Source organism: Plecotus auritus (assembly GCF_963455305.1).
Source record: "Plecotus auritus genome assembly, chromosome: 1".
Classification (NCBI taxonomy): Eukaryota; Metazoa; Chordata; class Mammalia; order Chiroptera; family Vespertilionidae; genus Plecotus; species Plecotus auritus.
In genome coordinates this window covers 163491663-163518025 of record NC_137770.1, presented here as the reverse complement: position 1 = coordinate 163518025, position 26363 = coordinate 163491663, and the positions used below count along the sequence as shown (strand labels likewise).

At 51.9% G+C, this 26363-nt stretch overlaps 2 protein-coding genes across 4 annotated transcripts in view; one reads left to right on the top strand and one right to left on the bottom strand.

Moving 5' to 3' along the window:
- The window catches only part of PFKP (phosphofructokinase, platelet), a 63421-nt gene extending 40935 nt beyond the window's left edge, over positions 1 to 22486 (top strand). For both annotated transcript variants that reach the window (XM_080686372.1, XM_080686373.1), the window contains 14 exons: positions 1682 to 1774; positions 2478 to 2603; positions 4406 to 4470; positions 5002 to 5071; positions 5285 to 5431; positions 7251 to 7321; positions 8449 to 8536; positions 9364 to 9516; positions 16344 to 16508; positions 18442 to 18503; positions 18850 to 18961; positions 19904 to 20003; positions 21887 to 21989; positions 22101 to 22486. In XM_080686372.1, the coding sequence (XP_080542498.1) occupies positions 1682 to 1774; positions 2478 to 2603; positions 4406 to 4470; positions 5002 to 5071; positions 5285 to 5431; positions 7251 to 7321; positions 8449 to 8536; positions 9364 to 9516; positions 16344 to 16508; positions 18442 to 18503; positions 18850 to 18961; positions 19904 to 20003; positions 21887 to 21989; positions 22101 to 22245 (1500 nt within the window). In that variant the 3' untranslated portion in view covers positions 22246 to 22486. The remainder of the gene's footprint in view (positions 1 to 1681; positions 1775 to 2477; positions 2604 to 4405; positions 4471 to 5001; positions 5072 to 5284; positions 5432 to 7250; positions 7322 to 8448; positions 8537 to 9363; positions 9517 to 16343; positions 16509 to 18441; positions 18504 to 18849; positions 18962 to 19903; positions 20004 to 21886; positions 21990 to 22100) is intronic.
- A 1012-nt stretch (positions 22487 to 23498) lies between these two features.
- The window catches only part of PITRM1 (pitrilysin metallopeptidase 1), a 40285-nt gene continuing 37420 nt past the window's right edge, over positions 23499 to 26363 (bottom strand). For both annotated transcript variants that reach the window (XM_080686355.1, XM_080686356.1), the window contains exons 23-26: positions 25530 to 25655; positions 24449 to 24594; positions 23966 to 24068; positions 23499 to 23866 (exon numbers count right to left, since the gene is read on the bottom strand). In XM_080686355.1, coding sequence (XP_080542481.1) covers positions 23773 to 23866; positions 23966 to 24068; positions 24449 to 24594; positions 25530 to 25655 — 469 coding nt within the window. In that variant the 3' untranslated portion in view covers positions 23499 to 23772. The remainder of the gene's footprint in view (positions 23867 to 23965; positions 24069 to 24448; positions 24595 to 25529; positions 25656 to 26363) is intronic.

Below are 26363 nucleotides of genomic sequence, written 5' to 3'. Positions count from 1 at the left end.
GCACGTTCTGGACATCCCAGGGGGACAGACAGGCTCTGGTTTAAGCTGCCGATCAGGGCAAAGGATATTGTCAACTTGGTTTCTCAGTTTTGCCTTCTCTATTCCCTGTACCAGCTGTGCACCTAAATCTTAAAATACTGAGAGTTGGCTGTGAAAGGTATCAGCCAACATTTCCTAGTGTTAATGGTGAATGGCCCCGGATGTTAGACTTTGGTTAGACTTTGGCTAAGAAAGAATTCAGACAGAGAAAGACAAGTATGACATGTTCTCACTCATATGTGGAATCTAATGAACAAAATAGGTCCAGAGACATGGAAGCATAGAACAGCCTGTCAAATCTCAGAGGGAAGGCTAGGGTGGGGGTGGGGGTGGGGAGAGATTAACCAGGGAATTTAAATGCATATATTCATAATCCATGGACACAGACAATAGTGTGGTGAAGGCTTAGGGGGGTGGGAGAGTTGGAGGGGGTCAATGAGAAAAAAAAGAGACATCTGTAGTAATTTAAAAAATAAAGATAAATTTAAAAGGAAAGAAAGAATTTAGAGCCAAGACTCAAATATAAGCAAAAGTTTATTCAGAAAGTCACAGGAATAGAAGAGGTGAGCCAGCTGGACAGTGTGGGCTCAGGAAACAAGTTACAGAGGCAAAAGAAAGGCCATTGTAGCTTAGGAGAAAAAAGGCAGAGAAGTCGCACAAGCTGAGGAAGGAGGGCGTGGGGAAAAGGTGCTCAGGCCTTGCTGCTTTCCTTTCCTGGAGCTGAAACACAACTGAGGCCCAGATGTCATCTCTAGTTTGACCAAAACTCTGTCTCTGTGGTCAGCAGACCCAAGGCTTTGTTCCTAAGATTAGTTGATGGCCTGTCGTTGTCCTGAGGCTTACTGCTTTAGGAGTGGTTGTGCAAGGGCTTATCAGGATGTCCCATGAGTCTCTTCTCCTGCCCCCTAGTTCCTCCTCTAAGGGGCTCCGTGACCAGCGCTATGCTAGGGGAGGAAAGGTTGCCCTGGGGGCGAGGCCCACCCGACAGCTGCCTGCTACTAGGCAGCCCTGCGTGACCTTCCTTACCTGGCTTGTCTTCCTACTCTGCTCATGCCTGTCTAACTGCCTGCTATCACAGGAAGTCATCTGGAAAGTGAGCGCAAATTCCCACTTAATTGAAGTGGAGATTGAACCATGGAACTCACAGAGCCCAAGCCTGTTATGTTTACAGAGGAGTGAATGACGCCCAGCGGGTATGTGGCCTGTCCCTGCCACTCAGCTGTGTGCACAGGGGTCTCAGCCTGAGGGGACACCTCGCCTTACCGGGTCACGCTTTTCAAAGACACTACAAATGTAGGGCGATTCAGGAAATGTTGACACTTCTATAAAGTATTAACCATGCTTTCAACACAAGCAATAGAAACTTTTTTTAAAAAAATCATGTTATTTATGTTTATTTGCAAGGTAGGAGAAATAAAAATTCTATTTAAAAAATTAAAGCATTATTTAAAAGCATTTTCAGCTAGCCATTAGCCTAAGCATTCCTTCAAGAACCAAAATTTAGGAATGAGAACATTTCTCATTTCTCAAGAAGATCTGAAGAAAGAATAGAAAATTATTTCCCGGCTCCAGCCCCGTCTCCTAGTGGGAGCCGATCTGCCCACACCTGTTCTCTGTCCCCTGATGGAGATATTTCCCGCAGCTGGTGGTGACGCAGCTGGGATACGACACCCGAGTGACCATCCTCGGACACGTGCAGAGAGGCGGGACGCCATCGGCCTTTGACAGGATTTTGGTAAGTGAGGGTGGAAACTGTCCAGCCAGTTCCCAAGGAAAGGGGCATTTCTGGGAGCACCAGAGACGGATAGCTGTTCACTAGCGCCATCTGGCAAAAGCATCTGCCTGCAGCACGGGACGGCCTGTCTCCGAGACCCTCCAGGCCTTGTTGTCATTGGGAGACTCAGACCAGAACAGTTCCCGGGCCCCAGTCACCCAGAAGCTGAGAGACCCTACCCACATGGACAGTGGAGGATGACAGGGACTCTAGGACCAAACCCAGGATGTGGGAGGTGGCATTCACATGCAGGTCTCTAGAAACAGAACCTGGGACAGCAGAGCCCAGAGTCCAGATCCTGGGTTGTTAATCTCCACTGTTCTTTACACCACAGAGCCTCCTCTCCCCTCCCCTCCCCTCCCCTCCCCTCCCCTCCCCTCCCCTCCCCTCCCCTCCCCTCCCCTCCCCACCAGTTCTGAATGGAGACTAAATCTCTCTGTTGGAAGTGGGTTAAGCAGGAAGGACTTGGGTACCTAACTGTACTCGGTCCCAGAGAACAGAAAGGAAGCTGAGGAGGATGTGTTTAGGACACAGTGGGGCTGTTTGAACCACAGGGGACAGGGGCCCATGGATGCCCCTGCCTGGAGCATCGAGGGGTCTCTGGTGAGAGTGCTGCCTGGGTGGGTGGTGGGCCTTCTCTGACTCTCCTGAATGTCACTTGCAGGCCAGCCGCATGGGGGTGGAGGCCGTGGTCGCCCTCCTGCAGGCCACGCCAGAGACCCCGGCCTGCGTGGTGTCGCTGAGCGGGAACCAGGCCGTGCGCCTGCCCCTGATGGAGTGCGTGCAGATGGTGAGCTGGGGAAGGGGCATGTAGGCACAGCAGGCGCCTTGTCCCTGGTCTGTGGCTACCAAGCCTCGGGGGAGTTAGATGACCTTCATCAGGATGAGTGGAGCTGCCCTGTGGGCATGGCAGCAGGCTCCTATCACCCGGACTAGCTGCTTGTCTCATTTTTAGGGGAGGTTACGCTGTCAGGAAGATTGTGCTGCGGTGGGGTGGAGAGGGGGGTGGTCCTTGAGGGTGTCTAGGAGGAATCTGTGGGTGGGTTGCCCAAGGCCTCCTTAGCCCCTCAGATTTCAGCCGCTCCTTCCATCCTGTTCCCAAGGACGCATAGTTTGTGGGGTAACCCTGGCCTGGCTAATTCAGGGGGCATTCATTCCTCCAGGCCCAGGTTGTAATCCCCCACCTGAGTCCACAAGGGGAGGTGCATTAGAAATTGTTCTTATCTTTTATTTCTCAAAGTTTGTTCATGTCTGTCATCCTACTTGGTCTTTTCCAGCAGCTCTGAAGTACATGCATTTGATAACATATACAGAGAGGTGATTATGTAATGCAGTCACGGGGCTTGTTGGAAGTTACCTTAGACACGTCACTTCAAGGCCTGTGGGAGGGCATTAAGCTGTGTGTATATGTTTGTTTGTATGTATGTGTCCAAAGGTATTTTTTGTTTAAGCATATCTACGTCTATATGTGTTTGCATGTGTGTGTCTGTGTGTACATACATATGTATTTTTGCCTTAAGCATGTGTGTCTGGACATGTTTGCATGTGAGTGTGTTCATGTGTGTACATGAGTGATGTGCATGTACATGTTTGCATGCAAGGATGTTTGTGTGTGTACATGTATATGCGTGCAGTCTGTTTGTGAGAGAGTGAGATGACAAGCTTAAGAGGATCAGGACATTGAACTGTGGGCAGTAGTCTGTTTTGAGACTATTTCTTATGTCACATGTCTGTTCCTTCAGGGATAAACATGTAGGTACAATCTGGCTTGTCCTCCAGATGACCATACATTATGGTAAACTAGCCAGATGGCTCACAAAAGCCACAGTGAGCCCTTCATTGGCACCTGCTGTGTGCCGGTGTTTTCTTAAGATCCTGTTGTGTTTTATAAAATGATTTTTAAATTGATTTTCAGAGAGAGAGAGAAACATCAGCGTGAGGGAGAAACATGGATCCAATCCGTTGCCTCCCGCACATGACCTGCCTGGGGATCGAACCCGCCACCTTTTGGTGTATGGGAGGAGGCTCCAACTGAGCCACACCGGCCAGGGCAAATCTGGCATGTTTCATAACCACAGATGACACTAGAGTAGGGGGTGTTCTCCTTATTGTACAGATAAGGAAACCAAATAAATAACTTACCCGAGATCCTCGGGTTGAAGGTCCTACTTGGGTGTGTCGCCTGCATGCCTTTCCCTTTGCCTGCGGAGACCCCATCCGGGTCCTCAGCTCCCAGGTCCTGTGACTTTTTCCTCCCCAGAATCCACCTGCGAATTTGTCAGGACCTTGTGCGAGAGATGCATTTCCTTCTGGCTCTGCTCTCGTGGAGCGAAATCCCGAAGACCTCAGGACCTCTGCCTGGGGTGGCCGGCATTGCCCCCTCATCCTCCTCTATGATGTGCCTGAGCTAGTGGCCCCGGTGTCTCCCTCACAGCCGGGCGGTGCCAGGCCAGCTGCGGCCCACTGTGGATCTGCCCCAGGCTGCTGGCCCGCAGAGGCGGGACGTGAGGGGGACGAGGTGGAGGCACCGAGCTGAGCGTGAGGCTGCACCGAGTCCTGACCCTGCTGTCTTCCTCTTTTGTCTCTTTAAAGACCCAGGGCGTCCAGAAGGCGATGGATGAGAGGAGATTCAAGGATGCCGTGCAGCTCCGAGGAAGGTGATTGGGGGAGACTCTGTCCTGGAACATGTGCTGTGGGCCTGGCCCTTCCTCAGGCCTGGGGAGTTATCTGTTCAGAAGGCCAGAGTGGTTATTTGTTCAGAAGGCCCCGCGAGCTTGTGCTTGTCCCGTCCCACTGTGAGAAGGCAGGATGAAGATGGCGAGCAGGCGCCATTTCTGCAGGTTGAGGGTCTGGGTGAATAGTTAGGGGGGAATTGTTTATTTCTTTGTTTATTTTGGGCAGGGGGTCATTCGAATGTAATGAGATTAAGATAGGAAGTGGCAAGTGGGTAGGGTGCTGGCAAAGAAACCTGAGAAGCACTGGACGCCTTTGTCCCTTAGCCCAGTTACACGATGCATGTCCCACATACCTGTGTCCCGCCGAGGGCAGCAGGACCCGGGTACCATTAGGCCCCTGCCCCCGAGGGACAGGACAGCATTTGCAGACTGCCTGCTCCCCGCACCACTGTTCTCTGCGCCCTACTTCCCTACACCTTCTAAATTTGTTCCAACAGAGTCATTCTCTTCTAGGAGCTTTGAGGGCAACCTCAACACCTACAAGCAGCTCGCCATCAAGATGCCAGACTCCCAGATCCCCAAGGTGGGTGATGGCTGCCTGTCGGCTCCCAGGAGTGTTCCTGATGGTCCCCGCTGACGCGGCTCTCCTGCCACCTCCCTGCCCTGGACAATGCCGCAGCCTCCCTGCACTTGGCCAGGCACTCCTGGCACCTGGTGCTGGGCAGGGCCCCCTCCCAGGTGTGCATGGGTCAGTGACACAGCTGTGACAGGTGCCACATTGCCCCCTGTCTTGCAGAGTGGCTTCAACGTGGCCGTCATCAACGTGGGCGCACCGGCTGCCGGGATGAACGCGGCTGTGCGCTCGGCTGTGCGGGTTGGCATCTCAGAAGGACACAAGATGTTTGCCGTCTATGATGGCTTTGAGGGCTTTGCCAAAGGCCAGGTGGGTCCCTCAGGAGGTGTCCAGTGGAGGGATGTCTTCGATGAGAAAGTCATAGGGAAGTGGGGGACCTCAGGCCCCACCAGGAACACAGCAACTGTGTGTGTGTGTGTGTGTGTTTAAATATGATTTTATTGATTTTAGAGAGAGAGGAAGAGAGAGGGAGAGAGAGAGAAACATTGATGTGAGAGAGAAACATCAGTCAGCTGCCTGCCACACATGTCCTAACCGGGGGTCAAACCCACAACCTTTCGGTGCACAGGATGACACTCAACCAACTGAGCCACAGCAGCCAGGGCACAGTGCCTGCTTTTTAAGGAGAACTTCTGCTCTAGGATCCCATCCTAAGGAAGGGCCTTTCTACTCCCATGAGACTGACGTGTGCTAACCGGTGCAGGTCTCACAGTAAACCTGAGATATTGTCCCCGTTTTCCTTGTGAGAAAACTGGACAGAGACAGTAACTTGACCACGGTTACACTCCCACTAGGTGCGTCCTGTCCACAGGGTTAGTTCGCCCCTCAGATTATTTACTTGGCGACTATTTACTGAATTCTCATGCTGCGGAATTAAATTTGTGAAGAAAGCAGACAAAGCCACTGCTTCCATGGAGCTTTCATCTTAGGGAGGGAGGTGAAAGTAGACTGTGTAAGTGCAGAGCAGGTGGGAGCAGGTGAGGAAGTGACTGACTGCTGGTGAGCCCTGGGGCTGGGGTGGGCGGGTCTGCAGCTGGGTGGGGTCTCAGTCTCAGGTGAAGGGCTGAGCAGGTGCTGTCCCAGGCAGGCAGGACAGTGCAGAGGCCTGAGGGGCTCAGAGGTGGGAGGGGCTAGTGGGATGCAGCAGGAGAGCAGGGTGGAGTGGGGTGGGGTGGGGTGGGGAGGAGACAGGCCACGTCCTTTTGTAGGAATTGTAAAGAGTTTGGCTTTTATTCTGAGGAGACAGGTTTTGAGCAGGGGCCTGGCACATACAGACTGTGAGGGGCAGAAGGGGGAAGCAGGAGACTAGTTGGGAGGCTTCCGCAGGTAACCCAGGCAGGAGTGTGGGGGGCGTAGTCCAGGCCAGCCACAGTGGTGTCGATGAGACATCTTCTAGGGTCTTGGGTGGATTTTGAAGGCAGAGCCAGTAGAATTTGGTCCCTAAATATGCACAGGGGTGAAAAAGGAGGCGAGAATGAGCCTGTTTCTGGCCTGAGTTGCAGCTGATGGACACGAGGAAATGTAAGAGGCGCTGAGGTGCCAAGATGTTCAGTGTGTGTCTGGTGGGCATGGCATCCCTGGGAGGTGGCCAGTGAGCAGACAGAGGTCATGGTCTGGGTCTTCAAGAGGCTCAGGCTAAAGATGCATGTTTGGGGGACACCAGAATACAGGTGGTACTTAAAGTAATGGCATAGAGAAGGTGTGAAAGGAAAGGGCTTTGCTGTTGAGAGGAGAGACCTAGCCCAGGAGATGGGTGTGCAGAGGGAGGTGCACACACCCAGCTGGCATCATCTATCCTTCCGGTTTTTTAAATTTTTTCATTAAAAAGTTTTTTTAAAATTTATGTCAATTAAAAAAAACACACAATACTGTTAATTTTTCCTTTAATTCCCAGTGGTAGAATTTGGCCAACTACAGTGTCACTCTATTCTATTGATGAAAACTAAGCTGTGGGGATATCCCGTGGGTAGGAGGGCTGCCGTAGCCGATGGCTGTGTGACTCCCTCAGCATCATGATGGGCGCCTACAGACAGGCAGCTGGCCAGAGGTGCCGACCTCTGCGCTGTTTGTAAAACTTCTAATCCCCTTCCTTTCTCACTTGAGCCGTCTCATTCCGTTTGCATCTTAGATCAAAGAAATCGGCTGGTCGGATGTTGGAGGCTGGACCGGACAAGGTGGCTCCATTCTTGGGACAAAACGGTAATTTTCCTCCTTGATTTGGACCTGCTTTTAGGAGGAAGAAAGGGCCCCATTCTAGAGGAGGAGCTGGGGCCCGTGCTGGGAAGGGTCCACATCCTGGCCCTGCCCAGCAGGCCCCAGCGGTTAGGGCTGGGGCTGAGACCTGCCCTGGAGAAGAGACCGTGTGCTCCCAAATCTCTCCTGGGCCCTGGGAGAGGAAGCAGGTGGTGGGCAGGAATCCACCTCAGTGGAGGTGATGATGATGAGGGTCCTCACTGAGCTGCAGGGACTGTGTGTATAGACCAGGGTCAGAGCAGGTGGACAGTGGCTTAGTGCCTGGGCACAGAGCTGAGTGGCACCCACCCTAGAGGCCAGTCCCAACATGTTTCTGAATCAGTAAGCCTCCATTTCTCACCATAGCTGGTGGTAGAATATGCATTTTAACCAGACACCGTTTGCTTTCTGTGCCGTCCTGGCAAAGCTCTGGGTGAGCTGGCAACCCCTCCTGACGATGCTTCGAGAGCTTTATCTTAGACGCTGGGGCATCCTTGCCGTGACACACGCCTGCTGGGTGCCCTGGCTGCCCAGGCCTGGATATGTTTGCTCTGCAGCTTCTTATTAGTCTACCAACAGCACCGGCACGGTGTCCTCCAGGCTGCAAAATAGAACGGCTGGGCCGGTGTTGGGGGGCTCTTGGGAAGAGTCTATAACTTGTCTGACTTGGCGGCTGTGTGTGAAACAGGAGAGCAAATATGAGTGGATGTGTCTTTAAAGGAGATGAGGTTGGATAAAGTATAAAACTGGAAGTTTCCCTTTAAATGATATTTGTTGTGAATATTTGCAAGTTATTAGGGTGTATTTTTTCTAATGAGGCTGCATAATTCTGTTGAGGTGAAGCTACTGGACAGCTGGGAAGTTTGTCCCTGTTTTCTTTTGAAAATACACTTCTTAGGGACTTGTCCCTGGCCATCCCTGCCGTGGGCTGTTCCCCCACGCGCTGTCCCCCGCCACAGGGAGGAGGGAGCCAGCCTCCCACTGCAGCTGCCCCAGCGCCACACGGAGCCGGGGCAGGCGGCCGTCAGTGTGCTGGCGGTGCTTGGTCCACCCTGGGAGCCTGTCTGGCCTCATCTCTCCGGAACTATTTTCAGGATCCTCCCCGGGAAGTACTTGGAAGACATTGCTGCACAGATGCGCACCCACAGCATCAACGCGCTGCTCATCGTCGGTGGGTTTGAGGTACGTCACCGGCTCCGTTCCCGGTTGGCTCTTCCACACCGTAGGCTTCAGTGGTGGCACCAAGCTCCCCACCAACTGCAGGCATAGCACCCCAGGCCCAACTGCCACTGGACAACGGTGAGGCAGCGCGAAGCAGGGGGTGGGACTCACCCAGCGGGAGGCGACCCTGAGTCCTGGGTGGACCCATCTGTCCTGTGAGTTCTGGTGTCTTCTAGGTCGACAGAAATGAGTCTCTCCCCTGAGGCTGCAGTCCATGGTCATTCAGAGAGGAAGGGGGTTATGTGGCCAGCTCATTTGTTTTATCCCATATTGGACTGTAGGCCTTAATTTTTTTCCTTTTTAAAAAATACATTTTTATTGATTTCAGAGAGGAAGGGAGAGGGGGAGGGAGAGAGAGATAGAAACATCAATGATGAGAGAGAATCATTGATCAGCTGCCTCCTGCACACCCCACCCTGGGAGTCGAGCCCCCAACTCAGGCATGTGCCCTGACCTGGAATTGAACGGTGACCTCCTGGTTCATAGGTCGATGCTCAACCACTGAGCCATGCCGGTTGGCATTTTTTTTTTTTTCTATCCAACCAAGATCAGTCCCGTGATAACCTTATGGTTTCCTTTCAAGAAAATGCAAGAGTCTCAACTACCGAGACACTTGCCAATGGGAGACTTGGTCTTACGTCTACATGACGAGGTCCCCTGGGCCCCTTTGTGCTTAAAGAACTGCTTGTCCCTGTCGTGACCTTCATGTGTTTCCACGTTGACTTCCTAGTGGTCCTATCGGTGCCCCACTTCTGCCCGCCCCCCAACTGTGCACGCTTGTCCTACAGGCCTACCTGGGGCTGCTGGAACTGTCAGCCGCCCGGGGGAAGCACGAGGAGTTCTGTGTCCCCATGGTCATGGTTCCCGCCACCGTGTCCAACAACGTGCCGGGGTCCGATTTCAGCATCGGTGCCGACACCGCTCTCAACACCATCACTGACGTAAGTCTGTGTGGCAGCAAAGCAAGTGCCATGGGCCCTCACTGAGGGCACTAACCGAGGGAGCCTGGCCCATTTTTATCTACCAGTGCACTAGAGATGCGAGCCGGGTTGGGGGCGTTTGTTTGTTTCCAGAAAAGTATTTTTTAAAATCTGACCCTCTCTGATCCAGCTCCCAAAGACCTTACCCCGTCTTTCCTGTGCTGCACCAGCCCGTGTCCCCGCGCGACAGAGCGTGGCAGCTCCGGCACTCGGCTGCAGTGCTCCGTGATTTGGATGATCGTTCAAATTAGTTTTGTGGGGCTTTTTCGCTGCCGTTTAATTCTAGCCTCTGTCACCGTGGTGTGACGAGTCTGGGTCCGACTGAATAGCAGGCTGCGTGGGGACAGAACCTGAGCAAAATATTTTGTAATTTTATCCATCGACCTGAACCCCTCTTTGGTGTTCATTATTCTTTTACCTGAGCCCATCAGCATCATTCTCCGCATAGTAGATTGGCTATGTTAAATTACATCTATAGAATATTGGTACTATTTAAGGTGGGTTTTTTGTTGTTTTGTTTGTTTGTTAAATGGCAATAATGTAGAAACGTATCCTTATTATTGTATTTGCAAGTCACACTTGGGAAATCCCATGTGAGTTTGCAGATCAGCATCTAACATAGAAAGCTTTTTTTTTTTTTTTTTAAATTCAGTACCTACATTTTTTTCAGTAAATTCTGAAGTTTAGTTTTCCTTCTGAGACCTAGGTCTTGTGAATGATTTTCTAAGATTTCCCCCCCGTTAAACCCATGGCATCCGTTTTGTTTCTAGTGCTGGTAAATAAAAAGAAATGCTTTTAAAATAAAATCCACTGGTAAGTAATGCTTACTGCTTGTCTGTTGCTTTTCTGAGAGCTTCCTAAACTTTCTGCGATCTTTTTACTAAGAAGCCCGCCCTGTGTCGCCGTGTCCCCGTGCTGGAGGCCCGCGCCGTGCGCACCCCTGACCGCTTGCTGGCCCTGCTCCTGCTGCCTGTGACTCCCTGCTGCTTCCCCTGCTCCGACTAGTCCTCTCCTCACGGACCCCCAGCTGTGAATCGCAGGTCCTGTCTGTCCCCAAGTGAACTCCACCTTCGCTTGCAGTGCTCTTTTCCCTGCCTTTGCTGGATTTTGAATCTGATTATGCTGAGCTTATAGTTGAAGCAACTGGAATTAACTTTTCCTAACTGTTACCTAATCAGAACCCTGGAGGTGGGGGGTGGTGGGGTGGTGGGGTAGGGGGGTGTTGGGGTGTGGGGGAGAGCGGGGTTTGACCATCGTCTCTGCGGGTCCTGCCAAGGCTGGACCTTGTAGGCTCGACCCCCAGCCTTGGTGACGGGCCAGGCCGCCTTTGCCAGGTGAGCCAGATGGTCTCGGTGGTGCCACGGTTCTGGTTCTGGTTGGTGATCTGGGACGATGGGAAGTCAGGACGACCCCCTCGTGGGCCTGCTCAGGGTACCCTGAGGCTGCACGGACCAAGGTATGGCACAGTGGGTAGAAACTGCCGTTTCTTCCCGCATTCTGTTTGTTAAAGCCAAAATGAGGTTGCATCCTCAGGAGGTTTGGATTCAGGCCTAGAATGCCAAAGGTGCTCAAGGCGAGAAACCCACGAGGGGCTCAGGTTATCAGCCATTGCGTCTCTGCATATTGCGTCATCGTCCTCACAGCCGTTCCCTCTGCCAGCACTTAGCTCAGCTCACAGGTGCGTCGCTGGAACCTGCTCTCAGTGCACTTGCCCGTCAGAAAGGCGTCGGGTGTCTGTCCGGGCCAGGGCAGGCATTTGGAGTCCCCGTGCTGTGGCTTCGGGCTTTCCAAGGGGTGCTGTCCACCCCCAGAGCCAGACACCGTTCAGCCACAACACAGTGCCGTGTGCTGAGCTCCGTGCAGCCACGTAGGCCGCGAAGGCAGCCGCAGTCACAGCCCTGCTGACAGCCCGGAATTGTGAGGGGAGAGGTTGGAAACCAGGCTTGTTTCCCTATAAATCCATCCAGTCTCTTTTCCCGGAGTAGACAGCGCCAGTGTCTGAGTCACTTCATGCCATTGTCACGACTCTCTTCGGACCCTGAGGCAAGGCAGGGAGGAGGGGTGTGACAGAGGAGCTGTCAGGCAGAGGAGTGACCCCCTCGCCTCCCTCTCAGCTCCCTGGACTAACCCGCTGCAGCCCCTCTCACTCCCAGGCCACAGATGCCCTTGAACCTGACTCGTTTCAGACAACCACGGGACAGCAGGGTCCCCACCTGCCTCCCACGTGGCGTTCCTGCTGTGCGCACTGGTCGCACTAGGCGGGTGAATAGAGACCACACAAGGGGCTGTTGGCCCACAAATTTCCACCAAACGCTGGCTGTGTTGGAGCTCCATGGGCGTGGGGATGGTGGACAGTGGGCCTGTGTACTAATGAACTGCTTTGTCTAACACTCGAGGCAGGTGATCCAAATCTCTGCCATGTCCCCCAAGAATAGCTGGCTTTTTCGACATCAGAGCCAAACAATTTCTCCTTGGGGGCTCAGGCTCCTCCATGGCTCCAAGGGCCATGCGGGGGCGGTTCCCCCTGTGCAGAGCAGAGGCACAGGATACGGCCACGTGGTGGCCACCTCACTGATGCGGGTCATTTGCAGAGTCCTAATGGGCAGGGCCTCGCCCCACTCCCTGCAGAAGTCCCCAGACTGGCCAGGACTTAATTGGTTTGCCTCCCTTTGGAGATGCCTAGAAAGGCCAGCTGTTCGCCCATCACTAACCCCACCGCCGCTTCGGCCCTGCTTTGCTGCCTCGTCTTTGCGTCCATGCTGGGCAGTGAACACCCTGCCAAGGCCAGTAGCCCACACCCCCTGCACTGGAGGTCCCCGTCTGAGGCCTGTGCCCGGCCCTGTCAGGTTGCCCTGCGCCCGCACAGCACTGGCCGCAGCTTTCTCTCCCCACTGACGCACACGAGGAGCTCGCCCGCCCGCACATGGCAGGTGATGCCTGCTGACCGCCTCACTGCTGCTTCAGGCTTTCCAGAGCTCAGTCACGTTCGCGCAGGCAAGGGGCAGCCACCAGGAGTTCTGCATCCCCATTTGCATCCTGCCTGCCACCATCAGCAACAATGTCCTCGGCACAGACCTGAGCCTGGGCTGTGACACTGCCCTGGACTCGCTGGTGGAGGTAAAGGTTCCCCTGGGGCTGCTTCCCGGCTGGCCCTCCTCCCCGGAGCACTGCCGCCGGGATGGACTCAGTGGAAACTGAGAGAGGAAACCTGGCCAGCCCTCCAGATGAACGAGCCACATTTATTACCACTCCCTTTTGTTCCATTAGTGGGGGGTTGTGTCACACTTTCCATGACAATGACAGGCGGTTTTCCCAGCTTCTCCATCTCGGAGCGCCCACCTTCGTCTCCGTAGATGGCTCTGGCACCCCTGTTCCATCCCTGGAATGATGCCCCTTCCTAAGCTCCAACCCGCCCGGTTCCCACTCAGTGTCAGGCTCTGGTCATTGTCAGACGTGCGTGGCTGGTGAGTGGGCACCAGGCCTCTGCTGTGGGCGTGGTCCTCCCCCACAGGGAGAGGAAAGCGGCCAAGCGGGGCCGTGACGGTGACCGCCGGGCAGTGGCACCGACACCTCCTTCAGACTGTCACGTCTCGTGAAAGCCCTGACTCTGTTTCAGGGCCCCGCTCAGATGGCACAGTCCCTCCGAGGCCGAATGGGGATGTGGGGAGAGGGCAGGAAGGGCTGGTGTTAGGCCCACTCGCCGGAGTTTCTTGCTCTTGAACTGATGGGCACGTCTGAGCTTCTTGCTCATTTTCTCACAAAGCTGTGGCAGGAGGTGGGTTTGCCCTCAGCCTCCAGTAGGGGGATGGCCTCGATCCCAAGCCGGAGGCTCCCATGGGCCTTGCAGTTCCTGCTTTCAGGTAACATTCCATCATAGACAGACCCTTAGAGCAGTCACTGGCCACTGGTGGCTGCAAGTACCCCTTCACGCCTCTGCGGGCACTGTCAGCAGCTCCCGCTGCCATCCCACTTCTGCCCTCGGCTGCCCCTGCATGTCACCCAGCTTCGCCACTGCCCTGCGCTTTGCGGGGGGAACCCTCCTGGCCCTGGCCAGCCTGGTCTGGACCCCAAGTCCAGCCTACGCTCCTCCTCCTGGGAGCCCAAGTCATGGGAGGCCACCTCCTAGCCTGTTAACGGGACAGGACTGACAAATCCACAAATCCACAGAGTCTTTTCTATCTTGCACCATTCCAAGTGCCACTTTATGCTTTCACATTCGACTTGCGTTTTTATAACTCCAGTGTGGCACAACGTTAGCGGCATAGGAATTGTCATGCGGGGTTTTTCCTTCAGTGGGACAAGACCCAAAGATTTCTCTCGGAGAATTGTCTGTCAGCCACTGGAGGGGGTCAAGGTTCACCAGGGGCTGGAGGGGCTGGTGAGGCGTCCGGGCCAGGCAGGGGCATCTGCCCTCCCTGATTTCATCCTCTCACCCAGAGCCTGCCCCTCCCCACCACGTGCCACCCCCTCACTTGTCAGGACTGCTTTTAGTAACTGAATGAGACTGGCTGGAATACTGTACTATTTTTAGAAGAAAGGAATTTGGACCCTCAGACACAACCAAGGCGATGCAGAGGGAGGAGTTAGGAACGGCGTGCCTAAGCTGCGAGCAGCGGCGGAGGGTGCCGGCCAGCGGCCACTGCTGACACCTGCGGCTCACAGAGAGCGGGGTCTTGGCTCACGGCCGGGGCCACAAGGGCTCCTGACCTTTGTGGGGTTGGTGCAGAGATGCACATGTTTCTACTGGCCTCACAGGGGAGCTGCTTTGTGGGCATGTTCTGCCAGTCAGTGGCTGTAACCTGTTTTCCGCATTGGTGACAAGGATCTCCGCCTCAGGAGGCCTGCCGGGGGCAGGGGGGGGGGGACCCTGTGACTCAGCAGCTCGGGGGGACCTGGGCATCCGCCCATGTGTGCAGCCCTGTTCCATCCCAGCCCCCAGAATTTTTCTGAGACAGACTGTGCAGGGCAGTGTAAGTGCTGGGTGCTGTATCAGAGCCCAGGCGAGCACCGTGTGAGCACCCTCGGGTCCGCCCTGCCGGGCCTCCAGGGGCCTGTCTGGTCCATCCCCAGCTGGCGTCAGGCAACAATTGCCCTCCTTGGTGCTATGTCCTCCTCCCATCGCAGCTCCTAGAGATTACAAAGCACCTGTTGCATCTGGAATAATTAATTATTGTGATTAATTATTAGGGGAAGGTGAGGTTCCACCCAAGAAATTGACAGCCTCGTTAAGAGTGACAGCAATTGGCCCCGTGTGTGGAAATCAGAATGCTCTCACAGGTCACGCAAAGCATTCACGTGAAAATATCCGAATCGATATACTTTTGTGTCCAAACCTCCTCCTCTTGCCCCTAAAGATTCGTGACCCCTGGTCTCGGGCCCACCACTCCCCAGCCGGTCCTCCTTGTGACTTCCCTGGAGATACAGGACGGTTTAGTCCCAGGAGTCCGTGCCACAGCCTTCACTGGCTGATGGATGGGTGGGATGCTTTTATTCCAATCACTGCCAAATATCGATTGAGCCCCAATTGTGTCCCAGGCATGGCTGCATGTGAGCTCAGCCTGTGACCGGTGAGGGAGACACCCAGGTGAAATAATTATACAGAAGGTCGCAGGAAGGTGGGCTGAGGTGGTCTTTGTGAAGAAAGGCGTGAGTGTCAGGGGAGCCTGCATGGGAGCTGTCTCGTCCTGGCGGCCAGGCAGTTTTCCTGAGGGAATGACACTCACGTCTGGGTCACGTTGACGAGGCAGGAAGGGGCCGGCGCTGGCTCCTTTGCTGCCAGATGACCGAGCTGATTTCACTGGGCCGAGGCCAAGGTGTTGGCAGGCGTGCACCCTCCATGAACTCTGGGAGAACCTGTTCTGCTCTTCTGGCTCCTAGAGCTGCCGCTTGTTGCATGCTTGGCCTGTGATCCCTTCTCATTTGTGAGGCCTGCAGGCAGCATCTTGCTTCAGTGTGACCTGACCTGTCCCTGGTCAGCCCACCCTCTGCGTACCTCTGTGGGCCATTATCCAGCCCACCACGGGCAGTGTGTGCGAGGGCCTCAGAGCAGGACAGCACTGGAGTGGGCTGCCCTGGGGGGTCGGTAGGAAGGCTTTGAAATACTCGAGGAAGAAGGTGATGTTACTCAATGCTGAGGAAGGCAAGGGTCACATCAGAGCGTTTCATAGACAGAACTGGTCAGAGGCTTGGTGGGTTGAGAAGAGAGGACAGCAGCCTGGCGGCAGCGTGTGGGTGCCTCTGTGTCCTGAAGAGGTGATGGCTGACATTTCCTTAGGAGACCTGCCATCCGTGTGTCTGGAAGATTTGTGGGGCCTTTGTCTAGGAACCACTGTTCACCTCAGTAGAGGTGCCCTGGCATAGGTTGAGGGTGATCAAACCTAAAGGTAATGGGGGGCCTTCTATTTATTTATTTTAATTTTTTATTGATTTTTAAAGAGAGAGGGACAAAGAGAGAAATATTGATGAGAGAGAAACATCATCGATCGGCTGCCTCCTGCACGTCCCCTACTGGGGATCAAGCCTGCAATCTGGGCATGTGCCCTGACTGGGAATTGAACCAGTGACCTTTTAGTTCATGTGTCGACCTCAACCACTGAACCACACCGGTCGGGCTTGGGAGCCTTTTAGAAGAAAACCAAATAGAACTTCCTAGGGACTAAGGTCAAGACGGAGGCCAGCCGTCTCTGCCCTTACGTAGCAGACACTCAGGACCTACCGGGCTCTTGGCTGCTCCCGTCCCAGTACTGGCCGGCTACGTGTTGGAATGACCCGTTCTTCTCTGTGTCCAGACGTGTGACCGCATCAAGCAGTCCGCCAGCGGGACTAAGCGCCGCGTGTTCATCATCGAGACCATGGGTGGCTACTGTGGCTACCTGGCTAACATGGGGGCCCTGGCGGCCGGGGCCGACGCCGCCTACATCTTCGAGGAGCCCTTCGACATCCGAGACCTGCAGGTACGTGGTGTGCTTGTCTCCAAGTCCTTCAGTGCTGCCTTTTTTGTTGTTTTATTTTTATTTATTTATTTTTTTTATTGATTTCAGAGAGGAAGGAAGAGGTAGAGATAGAAACATCAATAATGAGAGAGAATCATTGATCGGCTGCCTCCTGCACGCCCCACATTGGGTATCAAGCCCACAACCTAGGCATGTGCCCTGACCGGAAATCAAACCATGACCTCCTGGTTCATAGATCGGTGCTCAACCACTGAGCCACGCCCCAACCCTGTTGTTTAGATGGTGCGATACACCAGGTCATAGGCACTTCCAGCGACCCTCCCCCGAATCCAGGTTTTGTGCAGATGCACTGACTCTGTGCTAGAATTCTGTGCACGATGACAGATTGAGCTCATGGGTCAGGCAGCTTCCACCCACCCAGGATTACCGTTTCCTCCGCTGAGCAGTCACTGTTTCTGTAGCAGGTCACCAGCCATTTGACAAGGGCATCCAGTGCTTCCCAGGATGAGCACAGGGCTCCCAAGGCTTCCAGTGCCTGTGGTCCGAGTGTGGCAAGGTCACAGTGTTTAACCCCCCTTCCTGGAGCCCAGCGGCCACCAGGACAAGCAGCTCTGTCCACTGTGAATGTGGGATTCAACAAGGGAACACGTGGCACCCCCCCCGCCCTGCCCTGAGTGGGACACAGCAGTGGGCTTAATGCACTTGGTGGGCACTGCCCACTATAAACAAAATGGGAACCAGACTTACCTCTTGCCCTTCCCTGCAGCTCACTTCCTTGTTTTTCTCATTAACAGATTTTGTTTATTTTAGAGCAGTTTTAGGCTCACATTAGAGATTTCCCATATATACACAGGGCAGTCTTTTCACCCAGCACCCTGCCAGAGTAGGACCGATGCTGGAGTCGAGGGACCCACACTGACATGCCATCAGCACTCCACAGTCTCAGTAGGGCTGATATGAGGGCTCACTCGGGTGTCGTTGCTGCTTTTAAATGGTCACATCACGATGGCTATTCTAAACGGATAAGGGTCTCCCAGGGCTCCCAGCTTTCAGTGGAGGCTGGTGGGGCAAGCACAAGTTAGTTTGGTGGCTCAGCCCAGGCATGGGTTGGAGGTCAGCCAGCTCAGGACAGGCATTAGCCAGTAAACAACTGAAATACACAAAAGCACAAATAAAACAACTTTGTAAAAGCTATGATTTTGTTATTTCTGTACCGAATAAATCAAGTAGAGAGGTACTTGATGTTTTTACTTATCTGTGATTGTTTTTTATCTTGACCTATGAATTTCTCTTCAACATTGAATTAAACATTTATACTTCACACACCTGGCTAACGATAGTACCTCACCATCCCATGTCATCGCTCTCGGCATGTAGTAGGTGCTAACAAATGTAATGATGAATGGGATTTGCTTGTATGTAAATATCTCATTTCTTGCATATTTTTTTCTCTCAAGATACAGTAGTCCTTTCCTTAGGGAATTTCTGCACAAGTTTGAGTCTAGAAAAATTTCTCTTGGCCTGGAAATGCTTGCTAGGCAATCGTATGTATGTGATTCTCTATAAAGTGAAGTGACAGATAATTCGAGACAAAAAATGTTGTCATGAAAATAGGTAAGCAGCAATAAAATAAATTTATAAGCTTAGGCAAGGACACAGAATATACGGATTAAGGTTCTAGGATGGAAACCTATTTTGAAAGTGTTTTCCATGGAAGCTGAGCGCCACCCCCTACATATGCCCCATAACATGACCTTGTTTGTAATCTTCACCACAGGGCTTGTCACTACCTGATGTATTTTCTGTTGTCCTTGCCACCAAAATGTCAGCTCAGAGCAGCTGCTACATTCAGCAGTTAGGGTCGCACAGTGCCTGGCACACAGTAGGTGCTTTGGTAGATTTCCCGTGTGACTAACAGAGCACTCTTTCCTAGTCCAATGTGGAGCACCTGACAGAGAAGATGAAGACCAGCATTCAGAGGGGCCTCGTGCTCAGGTAACAGATCTCAGTTCTCGTCTAAGACCTGGCTTCTCAGAAATCACCCACTTCGTGATCTAAAATGGGGCGGCCCTGCTTCTCCACCATCACCCTGGGTCCAGCTGGGAGGACGCAGCAGAGATGCTGGGCTTGTGCGAAAAACTTGCATGTACTCAAATGAGTGGAGGGTAATCTAAAAATTCATTTTTGCTTTGTAATTATTTAAACTACGCCGCTGACATTTATAACGAGAAGAAAATGTGTGCAGTCGTGCACAGGATCAGGACTGAGGTGGCCGTAACGTTCTCTCAGCGCCCGCAGGGCAGACGCCCCCCAGCCCTGAGCCCCGTGCTTCCCGTTTCAGAAACGAGAGCTGCAATGAGAACTACACCACCGACTTCATCTACCAGCTCTACTCAGAGGAGGGCAGAGGGGTGTTCGACTGCAGGAAGAACGTGCTGGGCCACATGCAGCAGGTAGGGCCGGCACCCCAAACCTCACTAGTGGCCCCCGGGTCCCGCAAAACAGAAAGCGAAGCTGTTAGTCATGTGACTTCCTTTTAGATGGATGCCTTATTTTAGCCATTGTGGGGAAATGATGAGCGTTCATAAATGAAGTCCAAGATGATTAAAAACATCTGAACTATGTTCCAGTTCCAGTTAGAAGTCATACCGGATGTCACCAGCTTTAGGAATTCTGTTGTGAAATTTGGGTAGATGGGCATTTTAAGAAAAAGGTCAACTTTCATATGGTACTAATTAATTAGAAAACTTATTCAAAGTATCTCCTTCAATACTGGGCAAAAATAAGCATTCAAATAGGAGCATCAAACAAGTGATACTTGAGATTGCACGGAATCAGAACGAGGTGGAAAGAACGCGGGGCACGCTCTGTAAGATGACAAGTAGGGGTGGGTTGGTAGCACAGGCCCCGCCTCCTGACCGCACGCCTGCCCTCATCCCATCACCACTGACCCCTCCTGTGTCCTAGGAACTTCTAACTTTGGGCCCATTGCTCACTTCAGAGGGTCCCTGAATTTCCTGAATCAATGATGGAATGCTAGGCAGGTGTGTATTTTGTGAAAGGAAACTGGGAACCCCCTCCCCATCCCAAAATAAGGTTAAGGAATCCTGATAGAATAATTAAAATGATGATGGCCCGAAGGTGAGGAGAGCACTGTGGCACTTGCCTCACAGGCTCAGCTTCGCGGGCAGCAGTCACGGGCTTGCTTTTGTCTGGTCCCCGCTATACACAAGGAGATAACAACATTTAACAAAACAACACAGACCCTCAAAGCCCATATTTACAAATGTGATGTGAATTTTTGTTAAATAGTAGTTTTATTTCCACTTCATTTTTTAAAATAATTAGCCGGGAAGGTGCGGTTGTGTAATTAACATATAACTAACCACCCACAGGGAGGAGCACCTTCCCCATTCGACAGAAACTTTGGAACCAAAATCTCCGCCCGGGCCATGCAGTGGATCACCCGGAAACTGAAGGAGGCGCAAGGAAAAGGTGCCCAGCGGCGGGGTGGCCTGTGCTGGGGCTGCGCACGACATGAGGCTTTTACTCTCACCAGACTCTGCACTTGCTAGTTATGGCTCTCAAGGTTATAATTAGGTGTCAGTGTAATTAGTACAAAATGCTTTATTCCTGCTGATTCGAGATGGGAGGCATCAGGTCATTCAGTGGCACTCTTCTTAATAAAACTGCTGTTCACATAGGGGCTCCTCTGCAAGACCCAAGATGTGACCTCTCCTTGTTTTCTTTCTCTGCCACCTGGACCACTTTGGACTGGCCCCTGAGATAGTTTCAGATTTTCTCATTGATTCATTCATGACTCCTTTTTAGAGCAGGCGAGGAAGGAGCAGAGGTATCTAGACTGTTTTCTCCGTCCACCTAACTGTGTGCCTCTCCCATACGTCACCCTCCCCGCCCTCAGCAGAACCTCGTGTCGCTTCCTTCAGAGTTCACGGATCAAACCTTCCAGCTGTTATTAGTCCAGCTTTGAGTAGATAATCCCTTCAATATTTTGGGACTACAAATTCTTAGTAACATTTAACTGAAGTCATTCTCTCTGCTACTTATTGCTTGCTCTTGGATACTCTGTTCACTACATACTTTTCAATCATGAAAGGATCTTATACACTTTTTGCATCATATGGGATGGCCATTTAAGTCTTAATGGATTTCCTAGCGTTAAGCCCACTTTGCCTTCCTGGGGGACAACCCCCCAACCCCAGCTGGTCTGGGTTTTTGCTTCGGCCATTTCCTGCTCATCCTGTCCCTGTCAGGTGCTAGGTCAGGCTTGTCCTAACTTTCTAAGTCGGGGTTTCCTCTCAGAAATAATTTGAAGATGTTTTGATTTTTGGATGTTAAACTCCAGACACCTCCATCAAAGGTTCTGTCGCTTTCCCTGTAGGGTAGGGGGAGCTGACCTGCTCAATTTCTTTACTGTTTATAGAACCATCTCTGTTTCTTTTTTATTTGCTCATTTTTGTTGGTCTTTTTTCATGTTTGTTTCTTGCATCCCTTTTGTAAGTTATGTTTTCTAGGAACTTTTCAAAGTCATCTAAATTTTCAAAAACTTTGACATGAAGATTTTCATCACATCCTCTTGTTTTTGATGCTGGCAGCCCTTCTGGCCCCATCACTGCAGGATTGTTATTGTGCTGGTACCTATATGTCCCTCCCCTCCGTTTTCTTGTCCAATCTTCCCAGGTCTGTGTGTTTAAGTGTATTTCTAGTGTTTGACTTATGCAAACACAGCGATGTAAAGTTTCAACCTAATTTTAGTCTTCAAAGAACTGGCTTTGATTTTTTTCTACTAATGTTTTTTACACTAACTTCTACTTTTGTATTTCATCCTATAAAAATAAATCTGGATTTATTTTCTTCTTTTCACTGGTCATCTAAGGAAGCCCCCCTCACTAATTCCCAGCTGCTCACAGTATGTGCACTCATGAGTATACTTTCTTACTAGCGTGTACCTGAACTCTTGCTGCAGTTTAAGCCCATCTTCCCAGTCCAGTACTTAGTGAGCTATGTCTGTACCACCTTACTCTCCATGAGGTGTCTCACTGCCAAGCAGAGCTAACAGCTCCTGTCAGGGCTAATGTGGAGTGAGGGTGCCCCATCATCCCTGCCTCTTTCCCTGAACCTTGACGGGGACTCACAGGGTGTTCTCTGCCCACCTCATCACAGCCCCAGGGGTCTGGGAGTCTGTCTTCTGCCCAGGGAGGATGTGAGAAGTCCCAATTCTTCAATCTCCTCACAGGATTCTGCTCCCTCCCGTCAGCAAACCTTCTCTGGCCACTTTGCTGGCCTCACTGGCCATTTCACCTGACCTTTCCACACGACCCAGCAGCCGTTCTCAGGTCACTTTCTGTCCTTTATAGGAAGAAAGTTTGTAACCGATGATTCCATCTGCGTGCTGGGAATATGCCAAAGAAACCTCCTTTTCCGACCTGTGGCAGAGCTGAAGGAGGAGACAGACTTTGAGTAAGTAAACCTTACTGCAGGTAGAAGGAATGGGGACAAGAGTCAAGGACAGAGGGACACCACGCCACCACCATAGTCACTGTTCTCACCCCTGCCGCCTCTCATCCTCAGGCACCGAATTCCCAAAGAGCAGTGGTGGCTGAAGCTGCGGCCCCTCATGAAGATCCTGGCCAAGTACAAGGCCAGCTTTGAGGTCTCTGACTCGAGCCAGTTGGAGCACGTTCACACTGGCCCCGAGGAGCCTGCAGCCATCTAGGCGCCACCGCCCGCCAGCGATTCGTCGGACTTCCTGTTTACCGCCCATTTTTGTAACACGTTATTTATCAGCACTTTATGTGAGTACTGTGGACATTAATCCCCAATCACAGAGCACCGCCCTGTACCCTTCACGGCCCCGTTGGATCCTAAGCCTCCAGTGAGTTGTCTGCTGTGTCACATACTGTCTCCTGCTTTACCATGTGCATTTCCAGTGGGATTAAACATTTGGCTAAGACTCAGACCATGGAACTAAGTGCCTTTAATTTTTTTCAGTAGGCATTTAAACCTCAGGATCTGGGGGCAGCTACTGAAGGTTTGCAGGCAGTTTAGTGGGCAGGTACTAGTAATGTATTTTATAGGGATCAGGGAAGTAGGCTGCACGGAAGCAGTCACAATGGGAAAGGCAATGCTGTGACACACAGACCTGGGACCTGGCAGGTGTGCAGAGAAGGCCCAGACCATGACCCCAGGTGAGGTGACCAACTCTGGCCACAGGGGCTCCTTTAAAAACAACACGAACACGTGCGTCGGGAAGAAGGTGAGCTTCCACACTCAACCTCAGTCCTAGCTGTGCACAGAGGAAGGCGAGGCATGTTACCTAGTATCTGGAGCGAAAAGCATTTCTGCCTCTTTTCTCCAGCCTCTGCTCTCGTCTGGGGTGAGAGGAACCAGCCTGTCCACCAAGCCGTAGGGGAAGGAGTCGTGCATAGTAGAGAAGGCGGATGATGAGAAATACAGAAGACCACCGTAAAAGAGCCAGTGTCCCAATAAAGCGAGTCACACAAATTATGGGCTTCCCACTGCATATAAACGTTATGTTTACACTATACTGTAGTCTACTAGGTGTGTGAGAGCAGTGTGTCTAACCAACTGTACAAACCTTAACTAAAAAACACTTGATTGCTTAAAAATGCTTATGATCATCTGAGCCTGCTGGAAAGGGCGCTGACAGCCCTGCTGGGTGCAGTGGCACTAACGCCTGTGTGTGGAGCACGAACGCGCACACCTGAGCAACGCAGTAGGCACTCTGCCGGTGGCTGTGTTTAGGACGTGAGGATAAAAGGAGTTTACTTTCTGTCTGAAAAACGTAAAGTTAGCAACATATGAGGCAGAGCCCTTCAGTAAAGACAAAATGGGAACAAGTTAATGCTTATTAACCCCAAACATTCATTTCACTCGTTCATTTTTTTATTAAAGGTCTTAAGAACTACTTAGCAAAATGACATTTAAAATAACTAAAGCACAGGTAGGTCAGATTTGCCTTTTATTTTAAATAAATGTTCTATCATTATTAGAAAGTCTTACAACAGTTATGCACCTCTGGCATTTAATACATGATTATTTCCATTTCTTCATGATCACGCACTTCCTTCTTTAAGATAGAAGAGCGTGGGGCTGACTTGACAGGCAAGTACATAACTTTGGCAAAATTTTAAGATTGATAAACGAGGAAGATATTTGGCTCAGCTTACTTCTCCGGGGCCTGTGAGCCATGTTAGCCACGTCCTGAGCACGGAGCTCCTTGTCATCTGATGATCCAGGACGGGTCCTTGGCGATCTTTGTGTTCTCTGGTCCCAGCAGAGCCAGCCCGTGTGTGCTCCTCCCGACACCGAGGTACCTGAAAAGGCAGGCGGGGGCGGGGGGTGGGGGTCGGTCGGGACTGTTTCCACATCAGGCGCCCTCAGGTTCACACTTCAGGCCACGTGGCCGTACTCACTTGTTGCTGACATCAATGAGACCTTCACGGTGGACGGCAAAGAGCTGTTCCCTGTGCGCTTGCTTCAGCTCATCTGAGAGGCCATACAGGAAGTGGTCCAGCCCTGAAGGAACACAGGTGACTGGGGAAGCTGGCGGGGACAGCATGCGGCGGCTGACCCTGTTCCACAGACCCTGGTTCTAGGGGGCTGACCCTGACCCAGGCCCCTTTGGGGAAGAGGATGGAGATGAGTGAGGGCCGGGTCAGGATGGTCTCTGCCCCACCCCAGTTGCACTGCCCAGGGCACTGGCAGCTCACTGAAGCTCTGAGATGGTGAAATGCGGCCCCTTTCAAGCAGCAAACCAAGAAGCTCACTCTCAAGGTGTATCACAAATGAGGCGGCGGCAGGAGGTGAGGTGAGGTGGGTACACATTTTGGGAACTCAGCCTGGAGTTGTCTGGTCGCACCATTCATCCAGGTGCTTGTGTTTTCTACTCCACATACCTTTGTCCGAAGGAGCCACAGGAGCGTCCACAGCAGAGAACACGGAGATCTTGGCCTCGTCAATGTCCTGCTGTGAGAACTTCCCAGACTTGGCCCAGTCCACAGCCTTCGCAAAAGACTGGAGTGTTTCTGTTGAACGCGGATCCCTGGGAGACCCGAAGAGTTAGTTACTCACGTTTACCACAAAAAAATAAGCAACCATCACGTGCTGACTTCACAGCTTCAACACTTTATAGCTGTTAATGGCTCTACTTTAAGCTTAGTCCAAAAATCAACACTCTGGAAATTTCAACCTGGCCACAGGCCATCTGATCCCCTCCCTGCCCTTTAAGACGGGGTCTGTTCACCTAGCCTCACACCAGGTTATTAAATGCACTCACTGCGACTTCCTTGGGAGGAAACGTTGGACTGAATGAGACTCATGGAGAAACGCTAAGAAAGGTTAAATGAAAACCCTGCTTTCCAAAGGACGCACTCAGAATAGTTGAATCATCACCCATATCTGGGCCAATCCTGGAGCGCCGGAACCGTCTCAGTGGAAAGGGCTACAGAGGCCTTTGCTCATACTACGGACTGCAGGGGCCGGGAGACAGGGGCCTTAGGTGGTGGTCTCTGTCCTGCAGCTCCCAGCCCAGACACTAGGAAATGCTCAGAAGTTGTAGCAGTCGGGGGTAAAGAGAAGTGCCTCAGAGGCACCATGTGTCCTTTCCCTAGAATATTAGAATGCGTGTCTTCAGGCAGAGAAAGTTAAAGGACAAAAGCAGTCAGTGGAGCCAGGAGCCCAGCCTCTACAATTCCATCAGCCAGAACACTGCTCAGGTTACTTTCTACTGAAACATGCTTGTCACTAAAATGCCAGGATTCATTTAAGGCACAAAGTTTCCTGTTCTTCCCTGCTGTCCCTAAAACCGGAAGGACAGTGCTGGGTGTGGTTAAGTGCCGAAGAGGTGGGGAAAATGGGAACGATTGTTTCTCACATTCACCCCACTGTCCGAGATATGATATTGATGACTTGGAGCCAGTGACTGTCAGTGACATGACACTATGTCCACATGTACGAGATGGTCAGAGAAAAGCTTACCTATACGAGTAAAAGGTGAATATTCCATTATGACTGAGTTTGGCGCCTCCACCGTAAGCACCACCTTTTTCTCGAATTTCTGTGTGCAAGAATTTTGCAGTCATCAAACGTGCGAGGATCTTCAGACTGAAATAAATTATTAAAGAATGCAAATTAAAAACATGGTTGGCAAGGAAGTAATTTAAAAGAATAAAGCAGTGGCTTGAATAACGGGTGACAGTAGACACACCTTCCCCCACACTTCTAGCTCCCTCTTAACTCCTTCCCAACCACAGGGAGCATGTGAAAGCTGCAGCCACAACTTGGACCCCACATCAGTGTGTGCACGTGCACGTGGAAGGCTCCTAACTTTCCATGGCATCTTCCCTAGGGTTTCCCTTGGTTGGAGTGTGCATTTTCTATGTTCCCACTAACTTCCATCATGAATGCTAATAGCTGATGCTCTGGAAGGAAAAGGATGGTTCTGGAGAGCACCTTCCCAGAAGGGCCACACCCAGTGTGACTGCCATCTGCATGAGTGCAGGCTGCCCTGCTCTGTGTGAGTATTTGGCCCAGCAGGGGACACAGCCTGGTGAGAAGCTGAAGGGAGAAGCATGTTCCTAAAGACGGGGCAGGCTCCACTCTGCCCACAGGGGTTTACCCTCCACGTGTTTTTCATTAGAAACTTCTATGTTACCTAATGAACACACATTCACTGTTGGAACATTAGAAAATACAAAAAAGAGGCAAAAGATATCAATAATCCCACTACCCATAGATACCTCTTGTAACATTTTCATGGTCTAACTACATCTTTCTAGTCATAGAAATACACATTCCTACCCTGTCGGCCCA